Here is a 19,196-nt window from a genome sequence, read left to right as displayed (position 1 = left end):
ACTATTATTTTATCCAAATGTGTATACTTCTATGAATATGCATGGTAATGGATTCAGGTAAATCGAGGTCTCGTTTGGGTCTAATTAAATGATTGGGTTCGGGTTTATTTTTTGTCAACTTATCTCAACCCTTGGTGGGTCTTGGGTTTTGTTGGGACAGAGGACTTGGACCTGAACACAATTATTATTAATAATAATTAATTTATTTTCTAATTTTGGATTTTTGAGTTTTGAGTTCTTTTTTTATTCCCTCACTTCATTTATTTGAAAATTATGATTTGAAATTAAGTATAGATTATATGTTGGTAAAATTATATTTTTACTCCTGTAACGTTAGATTATTAGTATTTTTAGTTCTGTAACTTACTCCATTTATACGTTTAGTCTTTTTTATTTAAATGAATTTAGTTCTGAACGTCTCACATTTGGTCCTTTTTTTACCAATTTACTCCTGCATTGACAATTCGATCATAACGACTCATAGGTACAAGATAAAAAATGAGATCTATTACAGTGTGAAGGAGATCAAATTTATTAAAACATGAGTAAATTTGTTAAGAAATGACCTATACAATTTGAGATATTTGGGACTAAATTTATCAAAAAAAAAAAGAATTAAGTATATAAATAGAGTAAGTTAAAGGACTAAAAGTACTATGACCTAAACTTACAGGATTTTTCCTTATATGTTCATTCGAATTATTAATAATGTACTTTGTTTATCTTTCATACCCAGTCTAATAAATATTTAGTGGTTAAGACAATTTGATTTAAAACAATAATTACCAAAAATCACATAATTTTTGAAGCAAGAACTAATACTCTCAACTTTTTTATGGTTCGTATTAATTAATAATATTACGTAATGTGACTTATGAAAATATTTACTATTTTAGAACTTGAGAAGAAAAAAGATTAGGCGGGGCACATTAGGTTATGAGTTTCGAGGGGGGCGGCTTTTTACCCTATACATCTTCATCTTTATATGTATTTTTTATAAAAAAAAATTTGTTCGACTTACAATAAATACGTAATAATTAATAAATTGAAAGTATTAATTACATCAAATTTTATAAAAGAACAATGAAACTGCCCCTTAAAATAATGGTATAAGAATAAGCTAACATCTTTTTTTGGGCTATATAAAGGAGAAATTTGTCATGAACCCATTAAAAAAAAAAAAACTATAGAGGTATTGGGTTGGAGATATTTTTCCCAAAAAAAGAAAATAAAAAAAAGGAAATGAGGAAAACATTTATAATATTGGTATGTGTGAAGGTAAGGTACGTAATAGGTCCTATATTGAGTAAACGTGGGACAGGGTGACTTTAGGGGCCGGCTTCAATATAAATAGCAGAATGTGGACCGAGTCTGAGCCGGAATTTCGAGAGAGAGAGAGAGAGAGGGTTTTGATTTTAATCAACTTTGACAATTCAGTGAAAACCTAACATGAAAATAAACATAAAATATATACAAAAAACATCCAAATCCAAAACCCCCACAGACATTAAGACTGTTCAAACTCGGTAGTTGTTCAGTCAATTATTTGACATTCTTCAATCCCCAGGTAGGTAGCTAGCTATCTTCTCCTATAAATACCCCCTTTCTGTATTCATATTTCATCACCATCATCACAAAACTGAACAACTATTTCATCACAACCAAAAACTCATCTCTGCACTATCATCAAGCAAACTATTTTTAAAAGAAAACAAACACACACACAGATGGAATCATCACTGCAACTCTTTTTAGCTCTAAGTATTGCGATGGCTGTGTTTCTTATGTTGGTTATCGTGGGGAGCTTGTTGTTTTCTTGGTGGGTTTTGCCTTATTTTGCTTACAGAAAGCTCAAAGCAAATGGGTTTTCTGGGCCAAAACCTGCTTTCCCTCTAGGAAATTTGAATGACATGAAAAGGCTAAAGAAGAAAGATTCATCATCATCTTCATCTTCATCTTCGAGCATATCCAATGACATCCACTCCACTGCATTCCCATACTTTGCTCGCTGGCAGAAACTACATGGTAAGAATTCAACACTCACTATAGCTGCATGCATGTGTTGTTGCTTTATCATACATTATGTCTTTTGATTTAATTTCTTGCATGCATGCATGATGTACATATATATACTCGATGGGTTGAGAGAGACTCCAACAAGATTGATCATTCATGCATGTATTAAAATGTTTGCAGGGAAAGTGCTAATCTACTGGCTGGGCACAGAGCCATTCCTTTACATAGCAGACCCTGAATTTCTGAAGCAGATGTCTGCTGACATTAAAGGTAAAAATTGGGGAAAACCCAATGTTTTTAAACATGACAGAGAGCCCATGTTTGGTAGTGGTCTTGTCATGGTTGAAGGTGAAGATTGGGTCCGACACAGGCATGTCATTACTCCTGCATTCTCTCCCGCCAACTTGAAGGTATACATACGTATATCTATATAATTCATTACACATTCTATGTATGATCAAGAAGAAAAATTTTAACTTAAACCGGATTTGGCCACACCAGAATTAATTACATGATAAGTGTATAACATGATCCATTTGGTTTGGCCTAACTTGGTTCGGATGAACAAGAAAACTTAATTTTGATCAAACTACATGTTATGGTTAGAGTTATGAAACCGAACCTACATTGGCTGACAGGCTATGGCGAGCTTAATGGTGGATTCCGCTACGAAAATGCTGGACAGGTGGGCCGACCTAATCAGCTCTGGCCTGCCGGAAATCGACGTAGAGAGAGAAATCATCAGCACGGCCGGAGAAATAATCGCCAAGACAAGCTTCGGCGTAAGCTACGAAAACGGCAGAAGGGTGTTGGAAAGATTAAGGGACATGCAGATTACACTCTTCGAGTCCAACCGCTACGTGGGCGTCCCCTTCGGCAAGTTCTTGAACCCTAAACAATCCCTAAAAGCGAAGGCACTAGGCAGGGAAATCGACGAGCTTCTCAGGTCAATAATCACTGAAAGAAGTGAGAAACCGCGGACTGGGAAACCGGAGCAAGACCTCCTCGGGCTGCTGCTGGCCGAGAACACGGTGGATGGCCGGAAAAAGAGGGCTCTGTCCACCAAGGAGCTGGTGGACGAGTGCAAGACTTTCTTCTTCGGCGGCCACGAGACGACGGCTCTGGCACTGACGTGGACCCTCCTCCTCCTTGGCCTCCACCCCGAGTGGCAAAACGAGCTGAGGGAGGAGATCAAAGAAGTGATTGGAGATGGGAAGAGTATCGATGCCACAATGCTTGCTGGACTCAAGAAGGTAACCCTTTGTCTTTATACGCCAACATGCACGTTATTTTGCTAATTGAGAAATCTAAGGTTTAGTGAGAAAAAGAGAAAAAGATAGGAAATGAAATGAAAAGTTTCATGGCTCGTTACTACAAATTTATGTTTGGAGTAATAAGTCTTGTCAAATTTTAATCAATCACATTCAAATGATAATACAATTGTCATATGATTGGTGCACACAAGTCTCATATGACTAATTACAAAATGAATATATTACCCACATGGTGTTATTAGTTTGATTCCAACTGATCTTATTTGAATTAAATTGTCTTGCAGTGGATGAGTAAAAACAATGTTATGATTCCATTTTTTGGGGTTGGCATAGAGATAACTCCATTGACTTAGAAAGTCACTTTCTTGGATTGTCCGTACTCCATGTGATAGTTAGAGGGACATAAAATGAAAGTTTTTATCTTTATATATAAATGGACCGAGTTAGAGTTTCATGGTCTACGTTGTGATTGGTAGAGATTCTAGATAGTTTGTCCGTACTCCATTTGATGTTTTGGGATGGGACAACGTGGGGTTGCACAATAGGAAATCAAATCTAGTAAAAACAAATGCTATAAAAGTTAAGTTATTAATGTTGAAATCTATATACCAAGCTGATGTCACATAATTTGAATTATTGAATATATTTTTTTCTTATAATCCATAAAATGTGTTCTATTCTGCATGCTTGGCTCTAAACCATCCATTTTCTGATGTGGAGCACCCACTATTTATGTGCCACGTTGCCCATTGTTTGACCGTTCCTCATCCTTCAGGTGAATGTGTGTATGTTAGCGACTGAAAACGACCGCCGCACGCGGCCACGCAACCACCAAACCCCCACCAGTACCCTGACCCCCGACCTCTGGGCCCCAACTATGGGATTTTGCTCGGTTTCACCGACCCACCAAAACCTTATTTTTTTTCTCAGTTACTAGTATTTACTAACATATACATATATATATATATATATATCAAGAGTTCAAGTTTTTTTTGTTTTAATACTCATACACTCAACACATGCAAACACCTAACACTTGTATGCAATACCTTCCATAGAGAAGTCTTATACCCAAACAATTAAGTTGTCCCTCTAGAAGACTAGATGGTCCAAGTGTGTGATGACCATCAACGTTCGAGTGTTGTTCTACTGTTTTCCCTTATTTTACACACATTATTACATCATGCAAGTTAAAGACGTTTGCACAATTACTTGGTTGAATCACCACAAGCTTGTGAGTTTGAGCTAAAAGATGATGTATGCTCTCTTGTGCAGATGGGATGGGTGATGAATGAGGTTCTACGTTTGTACTCTCCGGCTCCCAACGTTCAAAGGCAAGTAAGGCAGGACATTCAAGTGGACAACTTAGTGATCCCTAACGGCACCAACGTGTGGATCGATGTTGTATCAATGCATCATGATCAGAGCCTATGGGGCGACGACGTGTACGAATTCAAACCCGAAAGGTTTAAGGACGACATATTTGGAGGATGCAATCACAAGATGGGATTCCTGCCATTTGGGTTTGGAGGGAGGATGTGCATTGGGAGGAATTTGACCACTATGGAGTACAAAGTTGTGTTAACCTTAATCCTCTCTAGGTTTTCATTTTCCCTCTCCCCTAATTATAATCATGCCCCATCCATCTTGCTCTCCCTTAGACCTAAACATGGCATGCCTCTCATTTTTAAGCCTCTTTGAGTGGCGGGAGACCCTTTCTCTAATGCCCTTTTTCCTCATTCACCTCCCATTTTTAGGGCGATTATAGCTGGTTGTCAGGTTATGAGAGATTCATATAGGTGTTGTGTGTTGTATCAAGTAGTTAGTGAGGGATGATGAGTGTTTAGCGCTTTAAATAGGCGCTGAAACTCTTGTACTTATCCACTTGAGGGGGATAAATGAATGTCTTTTCTCTAGTTTTGTTAATGTTAAATGAATAACGCTTTTTAGTATTTTTTTTAAGTGTTATTTTGAGTAACATATGTATAAATTTGAAGTAGAGAATTGGGTGGTCAAACCTGCTTTTGAGTAGTCCTGTTCAGCCAATGTATTCTTTGTCTGGCCATCTTTCACTAGCATACACCTAGCTAATTTGGAAGAAAATTTCATACTAGTATGATTATTGACCAATTCCCCTAGAGGAACTAGGATTATATTAAATCCCAAAATTGTATCAAATATTATAACTCTTATGGGAAATTCGTGAATTGTCAAGTCTTACCTTGTAGCTGAGCTATAGTACAAGAACAGGATATGAAGTTAATTATGTAAGCAATAACATCTGAGGAGACAACCTTGTTTACGATTAAACCACTACTCTGGTAACATGCTAAGAAACTGAAAGATTTATTATTCCAAATGTTTTATTTCACTTATTCCTCCTCATCAGGGATGATCATTATTTCTCACGAAAATTGCAATGGGAAGCATGCATTGCATACATAGTGCAGAGTTTGTATGGTGAAGCAAAAGCTTAGAAAAGAGGGAGACTGGCAGGGAAGCGCACATGCATCCATTGTTTCTCGTAGGACACGAGATGATGCCACCCAATCTGCTCCAGCAGTGAAAGTCTCAGATCATAAAACTTCTTCTTGGGAGGTTGGCCATCCTCTTGGATCATGTCACTTAGCACCTGGTTTAACAAGTCAGGCAAGATGAAGCGTTCGAGAATGGAATATATATGCAACTTTGCGTGATAGCTAATAGCTAATGTAATGTATCATTTGGCGTACAAATTTGTCATGTCTATTGAAATAAGGGATATGAAGCCTTTTGAGCCGGCTCTTAGAAGTTAATCAAGGTATATTGCATATAAGGGGCTTTTGTTATGCATTATTAGTTAGAAGGAACACCTCAGTCATAGGACATGAGAAATGCCTAAGATTAAAATTTGATTGGAGGCCATTGATGGGACAGGGGTCAAACAATCCCAGTCACGAACACAAAGAGACTAAAACAGAAATGTTGCCTTTTGCAAGAGCACCTCAGTGATAGCTAATGAAGGCCATAAGGATTGGGCTCACTCGAGTTCTTTCTAGTCAACTTGAAAAAGGCAAAATGCATTACCTCAATTGACCTGATCCATCTTTTGAGATTCCTCCTCAACAGAGACAAAATAAAACTGATTTCATTGTCCAATATTTCAGCTCAGAGAGAAAGGAGCTCTACAACAATTTTACATGCTTATACGTCATCCATATTCTACTTGCACAAATGTTTTCTTATTACCCCAACAAAATATACATTTGATATTTAACTAGGTATTAGAACTCGAAGAGAATATAGATCAGATATTTAACTAGGTATTAGAACTACATTTAGTAATATTAAGCTTTTCCAGTTCTGGGACTTGGATATTCAGGGAATGGTTTTTAAAATTATTTTCCACCTAAACCCAAATAACACTACTTCAAAGATATTAAAAGAAGTACCTTTAGTGCAGTTCCAAGCCGCCCTTGACGTCTCTCACGTATAACAAAGAGGGTTCCATATCTGGAGGATTTCACATCCACCCACTTCCTGAGTTCTTTGAAGTTCTCTTCAAATAGATCTGGCTTGACACTAGAATCTGATGCGGCTTTAGCATCCTCCTTATCCACAACCTTCTCGCCCTGCTACAACAACTTCATTATGAACAGAAATAACAACCCAGAATGAAATGTGAACTCAACTCTTTGATTGAGTAAATAGAATAAGAGACACATTTACCCATTTCGACTTTTATAGTAGTCTACTGGATGGTACAATATGCTCATTCTCATTTTACGGATAACTGATGCAGGGGGTCATGCACATTGAATTGTCTAGCAGCACTGTATATTCAAGTTATCAAAGATAAGCAAACTTTTGATATTCTGGCTAACATTTGGTTATTCCCTTGGTTGTGGGGGCAGCAGGTGAGCACTTGTAGATGAAGCAGCTTCATAATCACAAAATTCAGTGATTTATGCATTCTTACCTTTATTGATTCAATCTCTGCTAGAGCCAATCCTTTCTGATATAAAGCCTCTGCCAATTGGTCACGTGTTGTCTCCATTTTCTTCTTCAATTTCTGGGTTATGAAGCACATCACAAGTTTGATATTACATTACATTTAAAAAGAGAGAGAGAGAGAGAGAGAGAGAAGAAGAAGAAGAAGAAGAAACAAATATACAGCTTTTGCAAGCAGCAGTATATATTTCAAATTACAAGAGTTTGGAATATTAAATGCTCACTTCTGCTCCCTCATCTTCAGGATCACTTTTGAGGGAAAAATATTTTGCCAACTCATCTGTATCAATACTTCCTATAACCTCATCTGCGGCACCAATAATCTGCAAAATGAACTCCAATTACTAAATATCGAGCAAATAAGCAGGGAGTACATTGAATAGTAAATACATTACTTATTGAATCTGATATATCTAGGAAGTCAATAAAAAGATCTAATTTCAGATTACAACTCCCATCTGATTGCACAGTAAGTACTTTACCATCTTATTTTTGTTATCATCGAGGATCGAAGAAATGGTAAGTGAAAAGGGATTACCTCTTCATAGTGATGAATTTTGTCTTCAACATTGTTCTGGGATATTAAGGCTTCCAATATTTTAGCAAGCAATGGAGTATATTTCGGGTACTCTGACTGCCAAGTTCCAACAGATTGATAATTAGGAAGGAGTTCAGAGTGGAAATGATACTGGAACCATGGGTCCCAGAAACTAAACAACACATAGTATGATGCCTGAGAAGTTCACATCTAGAGAATATTGCCAGAATTTAGATAAAGTTGAAGCATTAGATGCAGACGCATCTAGAGAATATTAGTTAAAAGGCACCAACTTTCCATATAGATTAATGCTAAGATAATTGACCAAAAAAAGGTACAGATACTTTCTCCGGTTTCAAGAAAGGATACATCCCCTGTCTACTAATACAGAAAATTCTGAAGTCACAGCTGAATATTTAGTATCAAAGTGGATTCATATGAGAGTTACCAGATGATCTTGTTTGATTACATTTCTTTAGATGGAAGAGCTAAAGCTAGAGTTACATATCACAAATGGGAGAGCATGAGCAGTGATTAAGAGCATTAAAACAAATAAATTTGAAGAAAGAATGAACTATTAATGAGGTAATGGTGTGGGTCCTGTAGTGAGCCCAGTGCAGCAGATGACATCTCTAAAGGGCTTAAAGGAATAATTGGTGCCTGCTAAAACAAGTTACCATTCATCATAGGCGGACTGCACCAACAATCTAAAAAGACATGGATGAAGCTTTATACATCTTAGTTAATCCATAATTTCCTCACGACGATGAAATTAAGCTATTGCATAAATGGAGCAGTAATTGAATTTAGATTAGGAAGAATGTAAAGCCTGAAGCAGTGCCTTGAACACGCATGTCATATAAAATGGAGACAATAGAAAGTATAGTTTTCTGGCAGAAGGACAAAGCTCAAATGGTACTAAGTAGAGTGAACCATGGTGGCAGGGAAACATATTGACCAGGCATGAAAAGGTACAATATCTTGAAAGTTGAGGTGAATGCATGACTGTAGGTTTAGCTTGCCAAAAGGAATAGATTGTTTACGTTAAGTCAGATAGTGTACAATGATTGACAATATCTTAAAAGAAAGGCAGTAGGCTTGCCATACTTTTACTGGTCTCACACACCAAGCTTTATGATCACGGAATACATAACCGTAAATAAAAGCTGTCTACCGGAGTAACTCAATGGAGAATTACCTTGAGCGAGATTGATAACTTTTTCCAATCTGAACGTTCCTCATCTGTGCTTTGCTTTAGGCTGGAAAGAACCCTTATTTTCGCATCGCGGACCTGGTAGGCAAGATCACTTCTTAACTAAGGATCCAGGGAATTCAGTTTGGCACTAATGAAGATAAGCAAAATTCTACAATGTTACAACTAAGAAAGCAATAATAGCAACTAAGAAGATCCTAATATGCACATTTCTCTTCCCTTCCTCTTGTCCCTAAAGTTTCTAGATTCTTTACTCTCCTTCCTTATCTTTTTTCTGTTGGTAACTTTTCCTTTTCCCATTTGCATTTTAAAGGTTATGGTTGAGAGGATGTGGGGTCACCAAATAGTGTATCTCTGGAATTTGCTCAAGACTGTTACTACAGATCACTACCGACTTGAATTAAAATTTTCAAGAAAGGCACTAGAAGGGTTTTGACTCCACAATTAGGAACCTAAGTTAATTTATGAACAGCAAGAAAAACAAACAACAGCACAATTTTAAGAGCTCTAACCCGTTCTATTGCTACATGGAATTTGGTAAATATACCTCTTCCTCTAACTGTTCTTCCACACTTTTGGTGCAACTTGAAGAAGAGCCTTTACCTTTGTCCTCGTCAAACTGAAAGAGACAACATGCACAATTTTACAAAAAGATAGGGAAGATACATGAAGAGCCACATCATGTTTTAAAACAATCAGCGAAAGTTCTCCCCATGAGATAAATGGAGGAAGAAAAGTGAACTTAATAACCTGTACTGGCGGAACTATATATGATATGCAATAAGATACAGGGTTCTTTTCTGGATTTTTCCCCTCATTATTAACGCCAAAAGCAACCTTTCCATATGAAATTGCCCCAATCAATACAGATCCTGCAGAAATACCCTGCAAGTACACCAAAAGTTGGGCATCAACTGTGATTGTCCCATGTTGCTGTGGAAAGAGAAGCAGCAAGATAACAAGCTATTATTGGATAATTGAAAGAATGCATGTGACTGAAACCTTGGGTAGCTTGTCCTTTGCAGGAGGGCCCACATAAAATGCTTCCTTTGCTCTATCATCAGTAAATATGTTGCAACTCAATAAGTATTTATAAGATCTGATTGATAAGAAGATAATGGAAGCATAGAAAAATATAACAAAAGCATACCCTGGAACCAAAACTGAAGAAGTAAAGCTGCTGTTACCCGTCACTGGGCCATCAGGTTGTGCATAAAAGCTCAATCGAATCACATCCTACATTCAGAGGAGGAACACTGAACTCTTGTTTGATTGACAAAGGCCAATTAACATTGTAGCAGTTATAAGTATTCCGTCAATGTAATTTTACCTTCTCGTCCAAGTTTTTCTCAATGAATAGCACCAACTGCTTCATCTTCTCCAAATACTGCACATTGTCATGCCTGCAACAAGGAATATTAGAATCAGAATACAAGCTCTACCACTTGGTAAAGCTTTTATCTCCCACAATTTTGCACCTCTTCACCTCCCACTGACTATTGCTAAATATGAATATATATATATATATATATAGAGAGAGAGAGAGAAGTCAGTCTACAATAATCCAAAAGCACGATTATCAGTTACAAGTACCTTAAGTAGAGCTGTAAAGTGTATTCACCCTTGGGAAGCTTGGCAGTATCTGGATAAACATCGCCCATTGCATATACATGCTATATTTACAGTAGAATTGATCAAGAAAAAGACTCACAGAGAAAGGAACCACGTTAAAATCATAACTAGAGGTGATAATGAAAGCACAAGAGGATATTCCTGTATATGAGAAATATATGGTAGGAAATGGAACCACAGAGAATAAACACTTCATTAGAAGTTGGATTTGCAACACTGGATTCAGAATAGCAATAACTTTCACAATGCAGTCTGGGCATCCAGTTGATGTTCAATTGAATTGAAAAGAAAAAAAGGTTTTATCAAGTTAACTTTTATCAAGAAATTTCAAGTGCCAAGAGTAAATTATAGAAATATGAAAATGACGAATGCATTAAGAATGTAAAAGATTTGACATTTCAGAGGATTCAGATACAAGTTAGCTGTAAGTTCTGCAGGCGGAGTTTGTTATGATAATATCTATTCCTTTTTTATTGTGATTGGTGTTCCACGAATAATAATGGTGGCAGCATTGTTCACAAATTAACCATTCTGTTTATAAATTACTATCACTTTTAGGATCTTTTTCCTATTTTAATTTATTGTTGTTCGGGTCAATCAAAAAATTAGTCAAGGTTTGATATTTAATTCTTACGACAGGGTGTTACGTGTAAGCACATAATATATTAGGATTCAGGGGCTTCAATTAATGGCCTTTAGCAATCACAAAATGCATCTGAATAACTCCACCACCACTTTCTCTTCTCAGTCCTATACTTGCTTGCTGGATGCTGTACTATCAGACAACTTTGACCAATTCTCGTAGCCAACAGCTTTCCTTAAAGGCACATCCAGAAGTGGCCTCATCCAAAACAGGTACACAACTTCAGATAACTTGACCAGCATACTTGATATCCAAACATAAGTTTCATATTGCTTACCCGCTCTTAAACAATGTGGGGTTTAGTAAAAGCACACATATGCTTACCTATAATTACATTGTGAATTAACTATCTACATTTTAAATTAGATAATCTCATGAGAGCAATCCCCATCAATCCAATATACATACTCAAGAAGCGTCATCATTCCTAATTTATTCCACACTCAATGTCCCTCCATCTGAATTCTGAAGAACATTCCTAACTTTCTTTATTAAATTATTAATTAGGAACATGAAATTATGCATCCAACTGTCCTAAAAAGTAAATGATATTTTTTTATGCAGATACCCTCCTGCTCAAGTATATACAGAGACATGCATATGAATCTACTACAAGAAGGTGCTTCGCACTAAACCATTTAAAGACGCTTATGCTCTCCATAATTACCATGGAGAGCATATAGTTTGAATTAGTCTCAGGAGAAAGAGCATCGTCTTTGCTGACAACCATAACACAGTCAAAGAGTACAAACAAGAAGAAGGAGCCGAAAGTTGCAATAAGGAAAAGGGAAGCCACATGTTATGAGCAAAACATTAGTACAAAAAAATATTACATTAAACAAGCCACTGACCTTGTTTGTATCTGATATCATGTAAAACTGAGACTCAAATTTATTGTCATATATGCGATTGTTTAGCAAGGGAATATGAGGCTTTATCTCAGCACCTTCTTCAAATTTCAACTTGTAACTGTAGCATCAGAGGAAAGTTCTGCCAAATCATTATTGTGCACAACCAGATAACAAAGGGAAGGGAATCTTACACTAAAGTAAAACCCACGTTAGCAAGAGTGCCAGTATCTGTTTGCCTGAGGGCAGTTTGTCACGCTCCGCCGGAAGTGTGCTCAGTTTAGCATCAACAGGACGATATGGGATTCTTACCTGCAATATGCATTAAGACATTAACAAAAGAAAAAAAGCAAAAAAAGCAGTGAAAGTATTTTATTCCTTATGACAAAAGGGAAGGCATGAAGAAGAGAAAGAAGAAAGATGACATACACGATCGCAGCCAACAACTCTTACCTTATTTAGCACAGCTGCTGGGGCAAGATTCTCCAATGAAAGAAGAGCCTCAGCATCAATCCGTACTGGTGCTTCACTCCCATCCAGAATGATTTCCTCTTTGTTGATGTCGATGCCATGAAATGCAATCTGAAATTTGAATTAACATCCAAGGAAAAGATTAATACATCCATATTTTGCATGTAATAACAACAAAGCTATAAATTATCAGTAAATATCTATACATAACCATTCCCTTTTGAAAGACATAGCATGAAGTTAGAGATTCCCGAAGTCAGAAAAAATCAATCATATCATGAAACAATATCTAGTTGACATAGAGAAGTAAATACCTAATCATATACAGGAACACAAGCTAGTCTGGAAAAAGCAAGACACCAGACCTTGAAACAATGTAAAAGCAGTTCCCTTCTTTCAGTAAATCCCACCCATATCTAGGCAGCGGGTTTGGCAAGAACTTTTAATTTGCAAAAGAAATGGCAAAGGATTCGCACATCTACCTAACCACCCAACTGATAATGTGAGAAAAAGGTTCAGGAAAATAAACCAAACTAGCAATAGCTTTTCCTGGAGTGCCTTAACCTCATTTAAATGAATGCAGAACATAGATAAAAGTTCTAGGTCAAGATATTTATAGCAGATCAGAAAGAGAAAAGAGGTTGGGAAAATAGGCAGAACTCCAACAACCAGAATCACATAATTCATCTGTGCAGAAAGTAAGAGGCTATTTAAAGATAACAAAGGCCACATTCCACCATTATGCAACAACAGTACAAGGAAAGAAAACAAATAATATTGCTTAAGGTTTTTACTTCTGCACAAATAACTTCTAGAATGAACAAATGTCAAGTAATGTGATTTGCATATATATGATTATGTATGTATATATACTTTTATACACATTGAATTACTAGAGTAAACCTATGTGCCATGCAAGAACGAAAAATATGAATGTCAGTGGTTCATTGGTTGATTATACAGATTGAGTTACTGCAGTTTATCATTTCTGCATATACCCATGTATGAGCTCCAATTAAGCAGCATCTTCAGTTATTAGCGGGAAAGAGACAATACCTCGAAATCCACACTGGTTGTATGATGGCTTCCTACGCCACTTGACCAAAACTGGGCAATTGCTAGTTCCATAGTTCTGCCTCCCTCAACGGCAAAGGCAAAACTTTTGGAAGAAGGAGAAGAAAATGTGGCCACGGTTTCCCATTTAATGGGTCTTTGCAGTGGAGAGATCTATATATGACAAGCATGTCAACAAACTCCAGGCAATGGTTTTCCTTCAAGATTAAGATAGAGAGAAAAAGAAGTATTGGGAAATACATTTCAGATCCCCACCTGAACAGAGTCTATGAAAAATCTTCGAGCTGTAGTGAAACCAGATGTTTTCACAGTTACCTCAACCCAGGTGGCACCAATTGGTACCTCAACAAATTTGCGTTCAATGTGGCCTACGTCAAAATGATCAAAATCGCAAGTTTCAGTCACATAAAAAGTGATGCAGAAAACAAAAGAAATGAAGTAGAATAAATATGAGTTAGTACAGTTTGCAGATGACCACTAAACCTTGGGGTAGGATAGATCTGAAAAGAGTAAAAGACTATGCCAACTTCCGCAGTTGAAACGTTCAACCTCCAGGAAGTTCTTAATCTATAGGTGACTTTCTACACAAAAGCCAACTAACTTATGTTCTGCATAGGTTTATCTAGCTATTGAACTTCAAGATCGCTCATTCTGTCACACTACTTTAAGTACCATGCTGAATGTATGCAGGCATAGAAGATTGAGTTTGTGCAACTATAGCAAAACCTGTTCAAGCCTGATAAAATGTTTATGAGGCTAGACGCATGACTCATTGCAGGGCCTTCAGGTGAACGTCTTAGTCTTGACAGAGCCATAGCCAAATGGGCATCCATCAATTTATAGAAGTACCAAGGTGCATCCTTTACAAAGAAACAATTCTCACACTATCCAAGTTATAACCAATGTAGGTCGTAAATCTTCTCATTCTTCTTAGTAAATTTACAAAAGCTTGCCTTAATTGTCCTCTAAAATTAATTTAAATAGTAATCAATATTCCTCGATGTAAAATAAGTCATCTTGAATTATAATTCTCTTCCACGAGCAGTATCAAACTTATCAATCATCCTATGCAAAGAATATAATAGTCATTATACTTTTAACCTAATTCATCGTCCACGGGAAAACCTTGAATGCATTCACAGCTCGAGAATAAACATAATGCTATGTTCCACCATTCATGTATTTAAACCCAGATTTATTCTTATTTAAATAATTGTACCAAGTCTTTCAGAATGGATAACAATCACAGCATAAGATAGCTACGAAAGGAACTCCTAAATTTAAAAGACTATTCATATCAAGTAACTTCATCAGAAAATACAAGTCAGCCCTTACATTCTAATATTGTTATAAAAAATCCAACGAGACATTCAACTAACCCATACATAAACAAATAATATAATCACACATAAAAGTTAGCAAAAACAAATAAGAGGCAAAAAACTGTCATTTTAAATGATCATATACCTGGTACAAATGACAATCCTTGGAATACAATAATTGGAGGTCGATTTTTCACAGCTTGAGGCTTTGTGATGGTGATAGGAATTCTGAAGAGAGGACCACGCCATGGAGATCTACAGTCTAATGCATAAACTTCGTAATAGTGTAAACCATCATTAAGAGTGGTAGGATCCACAATTATGCTGGAAAAGAAAGGACAAGGTTACAATCAAAGACAAAATCCAGTAATATCAGGATGGCTTTAACTGCAGTTAGATGATGTGGCAACACGAAAATAACTTACAAAGAGAACATTATACAAGATGTTGTTTGCCTTAACTTTTACACAAAAAAGCACTGCACTATATATTTTAGCCCTTGGTAGCTGTAAAACTCCCAACAGGATCTTACTCAAACACACCCATGGACTGATCGCTTTGGAATAAACAACTTGCTTGCCATGCAATCAATTGCCTCATTTAGAATCTAATTGGGGCTTTCAGAAATGGATGTTCTCCTTAAATAGTTTAGAAAAAACAAGGGGCAGAACAAGGATAGATGTGAACCTACATAAGCAAACACGTGACAGCAGTAATGGAGTACTCAAGGATCAAATAAACTTGACAGAACTTCTTTACTCTTGCAGTAGAATTATTAATGTCTTTTTGAAATTGTGAGGTCGGTAACTGAACAGAAGGTAGGTATAACATTGATTCTGAATAAAGAAGATCGAGAGGTGCTATAATGCTGATTTTTTTATGTATGCAACCAAACAGGCAGTTTCAAGCATTTCCACATTTTTGTAAAACAGGGAGCATACGAATTTAAGAGGACTACAGCCAGAAAATTATCTGACAAGTAAACACTTAAGCCCTTCCACTTCTACTATGAACACTCCCCCATTCCCACAGAAAAGAAAAATGAAATAAAGAAACAAAAGCTACAGCATCCCAGATTCTATGCACACTGCACAAGTATAATATCTGAAAGGAGATAGAGTGGAGGGTGCAAACTAACTTGAACTCACGACCGTTATGAGTTAGGAGGAGATACTCCGGCGCCCTCACCACTGCCTCTCCAGAAGATTGTAACTTTACACATTCTTCAAAAGGAACAAGCTCATCTAAGTTGCTTGCATCGTCATGGAACTTTGGTTCCACTTTCACTGTCCACTAAGAGAACAAAGTCATCAGCAACTCCCACACAATAAACAAATCTGCTAATATAGAAAACAAGAAATAAACCACAACTATCACTGTCCATAGGAAACCACAGTTCATGAAATTACAAGGAAAAATAGGATGCAAGATAAGCCTATATCGATCTAGTGTTAGGTAGCATAACCATCTTTTTCCTTGAGGGAATTTCTTAAAACAAACATGCATATCTAACTTCAACTTATTAAATCTTCACCAATATTGAAATGATATAACTTTGTCATCTGTTACTTTACTCAGCCGAAACACAAAGCTATAACCCGCGACACAAACACACACAAGAGAAAAAGAAAAGAAACGTAAACAAACAATAATAAAACATGGATTAGACAAAGCATGCCCACAGCAGATGATGAGAATCAACTGGTGTAGGTAAAAAATGTCTATGAATACAAGCTCCCAGAAATAATATTCAAAAATTCAAGAAAAGTTCCATAAGTAAAAATGAAGCTGAAAGGAGGTGCTGGAATGAAAAGCCAAGGAGATCCATGTATAAATTGAGGTCACGCAGAGGCAAACACACAGGCATACACACATGCATACCATAGAGTGTAACACTGGAAACAGTCTTAACTACAGAAACATCCAAAACCTTAAGGCCATGAGAAAGCCATGTCATTCTCTTACTATAGCAAGAACCCTGTAACAATTTCTTACCTCAGTCGACCTTTGACATGAATCAGCCTCCCTTAGGTAGATGCCTCTTGATGTAGGTGCTACAAACAAAAGAGTACCTTAGAGACAAGTCGTAAATGGTCATACTGGAAACATGATCACAGAACAAGAAACTCCCACCAATTATTAAATACCAAATGAAGATAACGCCTGAAATACAACTGCTAAGTACTCGGTCATGTTTATAAGAGTTATTTCTGAAATCAACTTATGCATCATATTCTTGAAAGAGAGAGCTTTTAGGTGTGAAGAAATACACAAAGGAGAGTTTACCCACTTGACTTTCCAGATTGAGTGATCTTTATTTGATACCGAACAGATGGGATGTCACGCGACTTCTGAATGTAATCATAGGCCCTGCCATCCAATCACGGAAAATGCAAAGTCACAAAGGGTTCTATTAAACTATTGCAGGTAAACAAAAGAAGCTCTAGGTAGTAAATCTAACTTGTCAACTTGCATCAACCCCTGTCCAGCAGATAATTTATCTTCAGGAGAATCACCCACAGGAATAGATGTATTCTCAAGTGCCTCCCGTACACTATAAGGACTCACAGGAACACCTTCAGCCTGAAAAATGTAGTATTCATATACAGGACGAAAAAGGATAGCACAGATGAACCATAATGACATCTGAACATGCACACAGAATAACCTTCATGGCACTGATAAGCAGCGCAACCCCTCCACAAGCACATGGAGATGACATTGATGTTCCATTCATAAACATGCGATGTTGAAGGGTCCATGTAGGAACAGGAGCCATGGCACCACCAGCGGCACTTATACAGACTCCAAGATCCCCATCAACAGTTGGTCCGCGACTAGACCTACATCACTTTCAGCTATAAGTTAAAATGTGAACCACGTATGACACAGCCAGCTGACTACATACAGATCGTCAAGCACAAATTTTAAGTTCTGTGAGATAATTTGGGGATTAGATTACAATATACCATGTATATTCAAGACCTTCCGGAGGAGCTTCAACTAAGTTGTGGGCTCCTGCAGCCATTGCAGGAGAAACATATGCTCCAACTCCTATTATACTTGATGTTGTACCACCTGGTGCACCCACAGTGCTCAATGCTGGTCCATTATTACCCGCGCTACTGATGAATATCAGCCGATGCTTGTTGACTACCTAATATTCAATAAAAGCAGATAGCGCAAAAGATCATACAGATAACATGACCCAGAGTAATGCAAAAAGCTAGTCCCAGTAAAACTAATTGGACATCTTACCTCATTTACTAGGTCAACAAAGCGACCATAATCCGGAAGTAAAGTGGGTTCCCCATAACTCATGTTTATAAGATCGCACTTGTGCTGCAAAACAATGACAGAAAATCAGTATCACAAGATTTCAGGAGATGATACCTCAGAATCATGAACAAAACCAAAAGTGCTCGGATGATAGACTCAACAGTAAAAACAAGACTGAAGATTGTTCTTTCCATTGTGATATAATTAGACTGAGAGTACTCTCTGTTGTGCTGTGGTTAGCATTAAACATTGCAAGTTCTGAAATGACCATAATTATATGACTGAAACCTACCTCCACAGCCGCAATCAGTGCTCGAACCAAACCTGTTCCTGTTTCCATTGAACCTAACCGTGAGTCTCCAATTTTGCATGAGATCAACTGAGCTCCTGGGGCAACTCCGTTTAACAGAGGTTCCTAAAATGATGATACTTTTAGTGAAAGTGCAAAAACATAACAGTGAGCGGCTTCATATTTTTACTGATGATGTCTACTAGATTACCTTTGGATGGTAAGCAGACGTAATACCAGCAACGTGAGTACCATGAGGAGAACTGTCGGTGACAATACTCAAAACATTGCCTTCATTGTATATATTAAGGACAACTGTACAAGCATCTAATTTGCTAAAGATGCCATACTTCCGTTCAATCCTACAATGACAGTCACCAGAATATTGAGATTTCCTGATAAGAACTGGTGAAATGCTACTTTAAATGTTGTCAACTCAATATTTATTCTAGATAATGAATCTGTTGGAACGCGCGACGAACTATAACAAGCATCCGAGCTAGCATTTTAATACACATAGTGATAAGTTGAAACTCCAAGTTCCACCAATATATACAGCATATAAGATGAACGGGGGGGTGGGGGGGGGGGGACATTAGAACAAAAA

General features: G+C 37.1%; 2 protein-coding genes across 5 annotated transcripts in view; one reads left to right on the top strand and one right to left on the bottom strand.

Moving 5' to 3' along the window:
- LOC105160470 (cytokinin hydroxylase) lies at positions 1,579 to 5,252 on the top strand. Its single transcript, XM_011077856.2, has 4 exons — positions 1,579 to 2,025; positions 2,197 to 2,426; positions 2,655 to 3,269; positions 4,566 to 5,252. The coding sequence occupies exons 1-4, from the start codon at positions 1,728 to 1,730 to the stop codon at positions 4,989 to 4,991; spliced, it is 1,569 nt and encodes a 522-aa protein (XP_011076158.1). The 5' UTR covers positions 1,579 to 1,727; the 3' UTR covers positions 4,992 to 5,252.
- The window catches only part of LOC105160468 (tripeptidyl-peptidase 2), a 17,146-nt gene continuing 3,479 nt past the window's right edge, over positions 5,530 to 19,196 (bottom strand). Inside the window, exons 8-34 of one of the 4 annotated variants that reach the window (XM_011077854.2) lie at positions 18,801 to 18,951; positions 18,593 to 18,715; positions 18,280 to 18,363; positions 17,991 to 18,178; positions 17,690 to 17,864; positions 17,483 to 17,604; positions 17,312 to 17,391; positions 17,017 to 17,075; positions 16,160 to 16,314; positions 15,167 to 15,345; positions 13,955 to 14,067; positions 13,682 to 13,852; positions 12,608 to 12,736; positions 12,366 to 12,466; positions 12,158 to 12,275; positions 10,625 to 10,704; positions 10,362 to 10,434; positions 10,182 to 10,267; positions 10,034 to 10,085; positions 9,782 to 9,916; positions 9,579 to 9,650; positions 9,017 to 9,109; positions 7,819 to 7,914; positions 7,505 to 7,603; positions 7,249 to 7,341; positions 6,722 to 6,904; positions 5,530 to 5,922 (exon numbers count right to left, since the gene is read on the bottom strand). In XM_011077854.2, the coding sequence (XP_011076156.1) occupies positions 5,764 to 5,922; positions 6,722 to 6,904; positions 7,249 to 7,341; positions 7,505 to 7,603; positions 7,819 to 7,914; positions 9,017 to 9,109; positions 9,579 to 9,650; positions 9,782 to 9,916; positions 10,034 to 10,085; positions 10,182 to 10,267; positions 10,362 to 10,434; positions 10,625 to 10,704; positions 12,158 to 12,275; positions 12,366 to 12,466; positions 12,608 to 12,736; positions 13,682 to 13,852; positions 13,955 to 14,067; positions 15,167 to 15,345; positions 16,160 to 16,314; positions 17,017 to 17,075; positions 17,312 to 17,391; positions 17,483 to 17,604; positions 17,690 to 17,864; positions 17,991 to 18,178; positions 18,280 to 18,363; positions 18,593 to 18,715; positions 18,801 to 18,951 (3,169 nt within the window). In that variant the 3' untranslated portion in view covers positions 5,530 to 5,763. Of the gene's footprint in view, positions 5,923 to 6,721; positions 6,905 to 7,248; positions 7,342 to 7,504; positions 7,604 to 7,818; positions 7,915 to 9,016; positions 9,110 to 9,578; positions 9,651 to 9,781; positions 9,917 to 10,033; positions 10,268 to 10,361; positions 10,435 to 10,624; positions 10,705 to 12,157; positions 12,276 to 12,365; positions 12,467 to 12,607; positions 12,737 to 13,681; positions 13,853 to 13,954; positions 14,068 to 15,166; positions 15,346 to 16,159; positions 16,315 to 17,016; positions 17,076 to 17,311; positions 17,392 to 17,482; positions 17,605 to 17,689; positions 17,865 to 17,990; positions 18,179 to 18,279; positions 18,364 to 18,592; positions 18,716 to 18,800; positions 18,952 to 19,196 lie in introns of all 4 variants that reach the window. The other 3 variants (XM_011077855.2, XM_011077852.2, XM_011077853.2) reach the window with 3 other exon arrangements.

Source organism: Sesamum indicum, linkage group LG4 (assembly GCF_000512975.1).
Source record: "Sesamum indicum cultivar Zhongzhi No. 13 linkage group LG4, S_indicum_v1.0, whole genome shotgun sequence".
NCBI classification, from domain to species: domain Eukaryota; kingdom Viridiplantae; phylum Streptophyta; class Magnoliopsida; order Lamiales; family Pedaliaceae; genus Sesamum; species Sesamum indicum.
The sequence above is the reverse complement of the archived record's forward strand: the minus strand, read 5'-3'. Positions and strand labels throughout refer to the sequence as shown.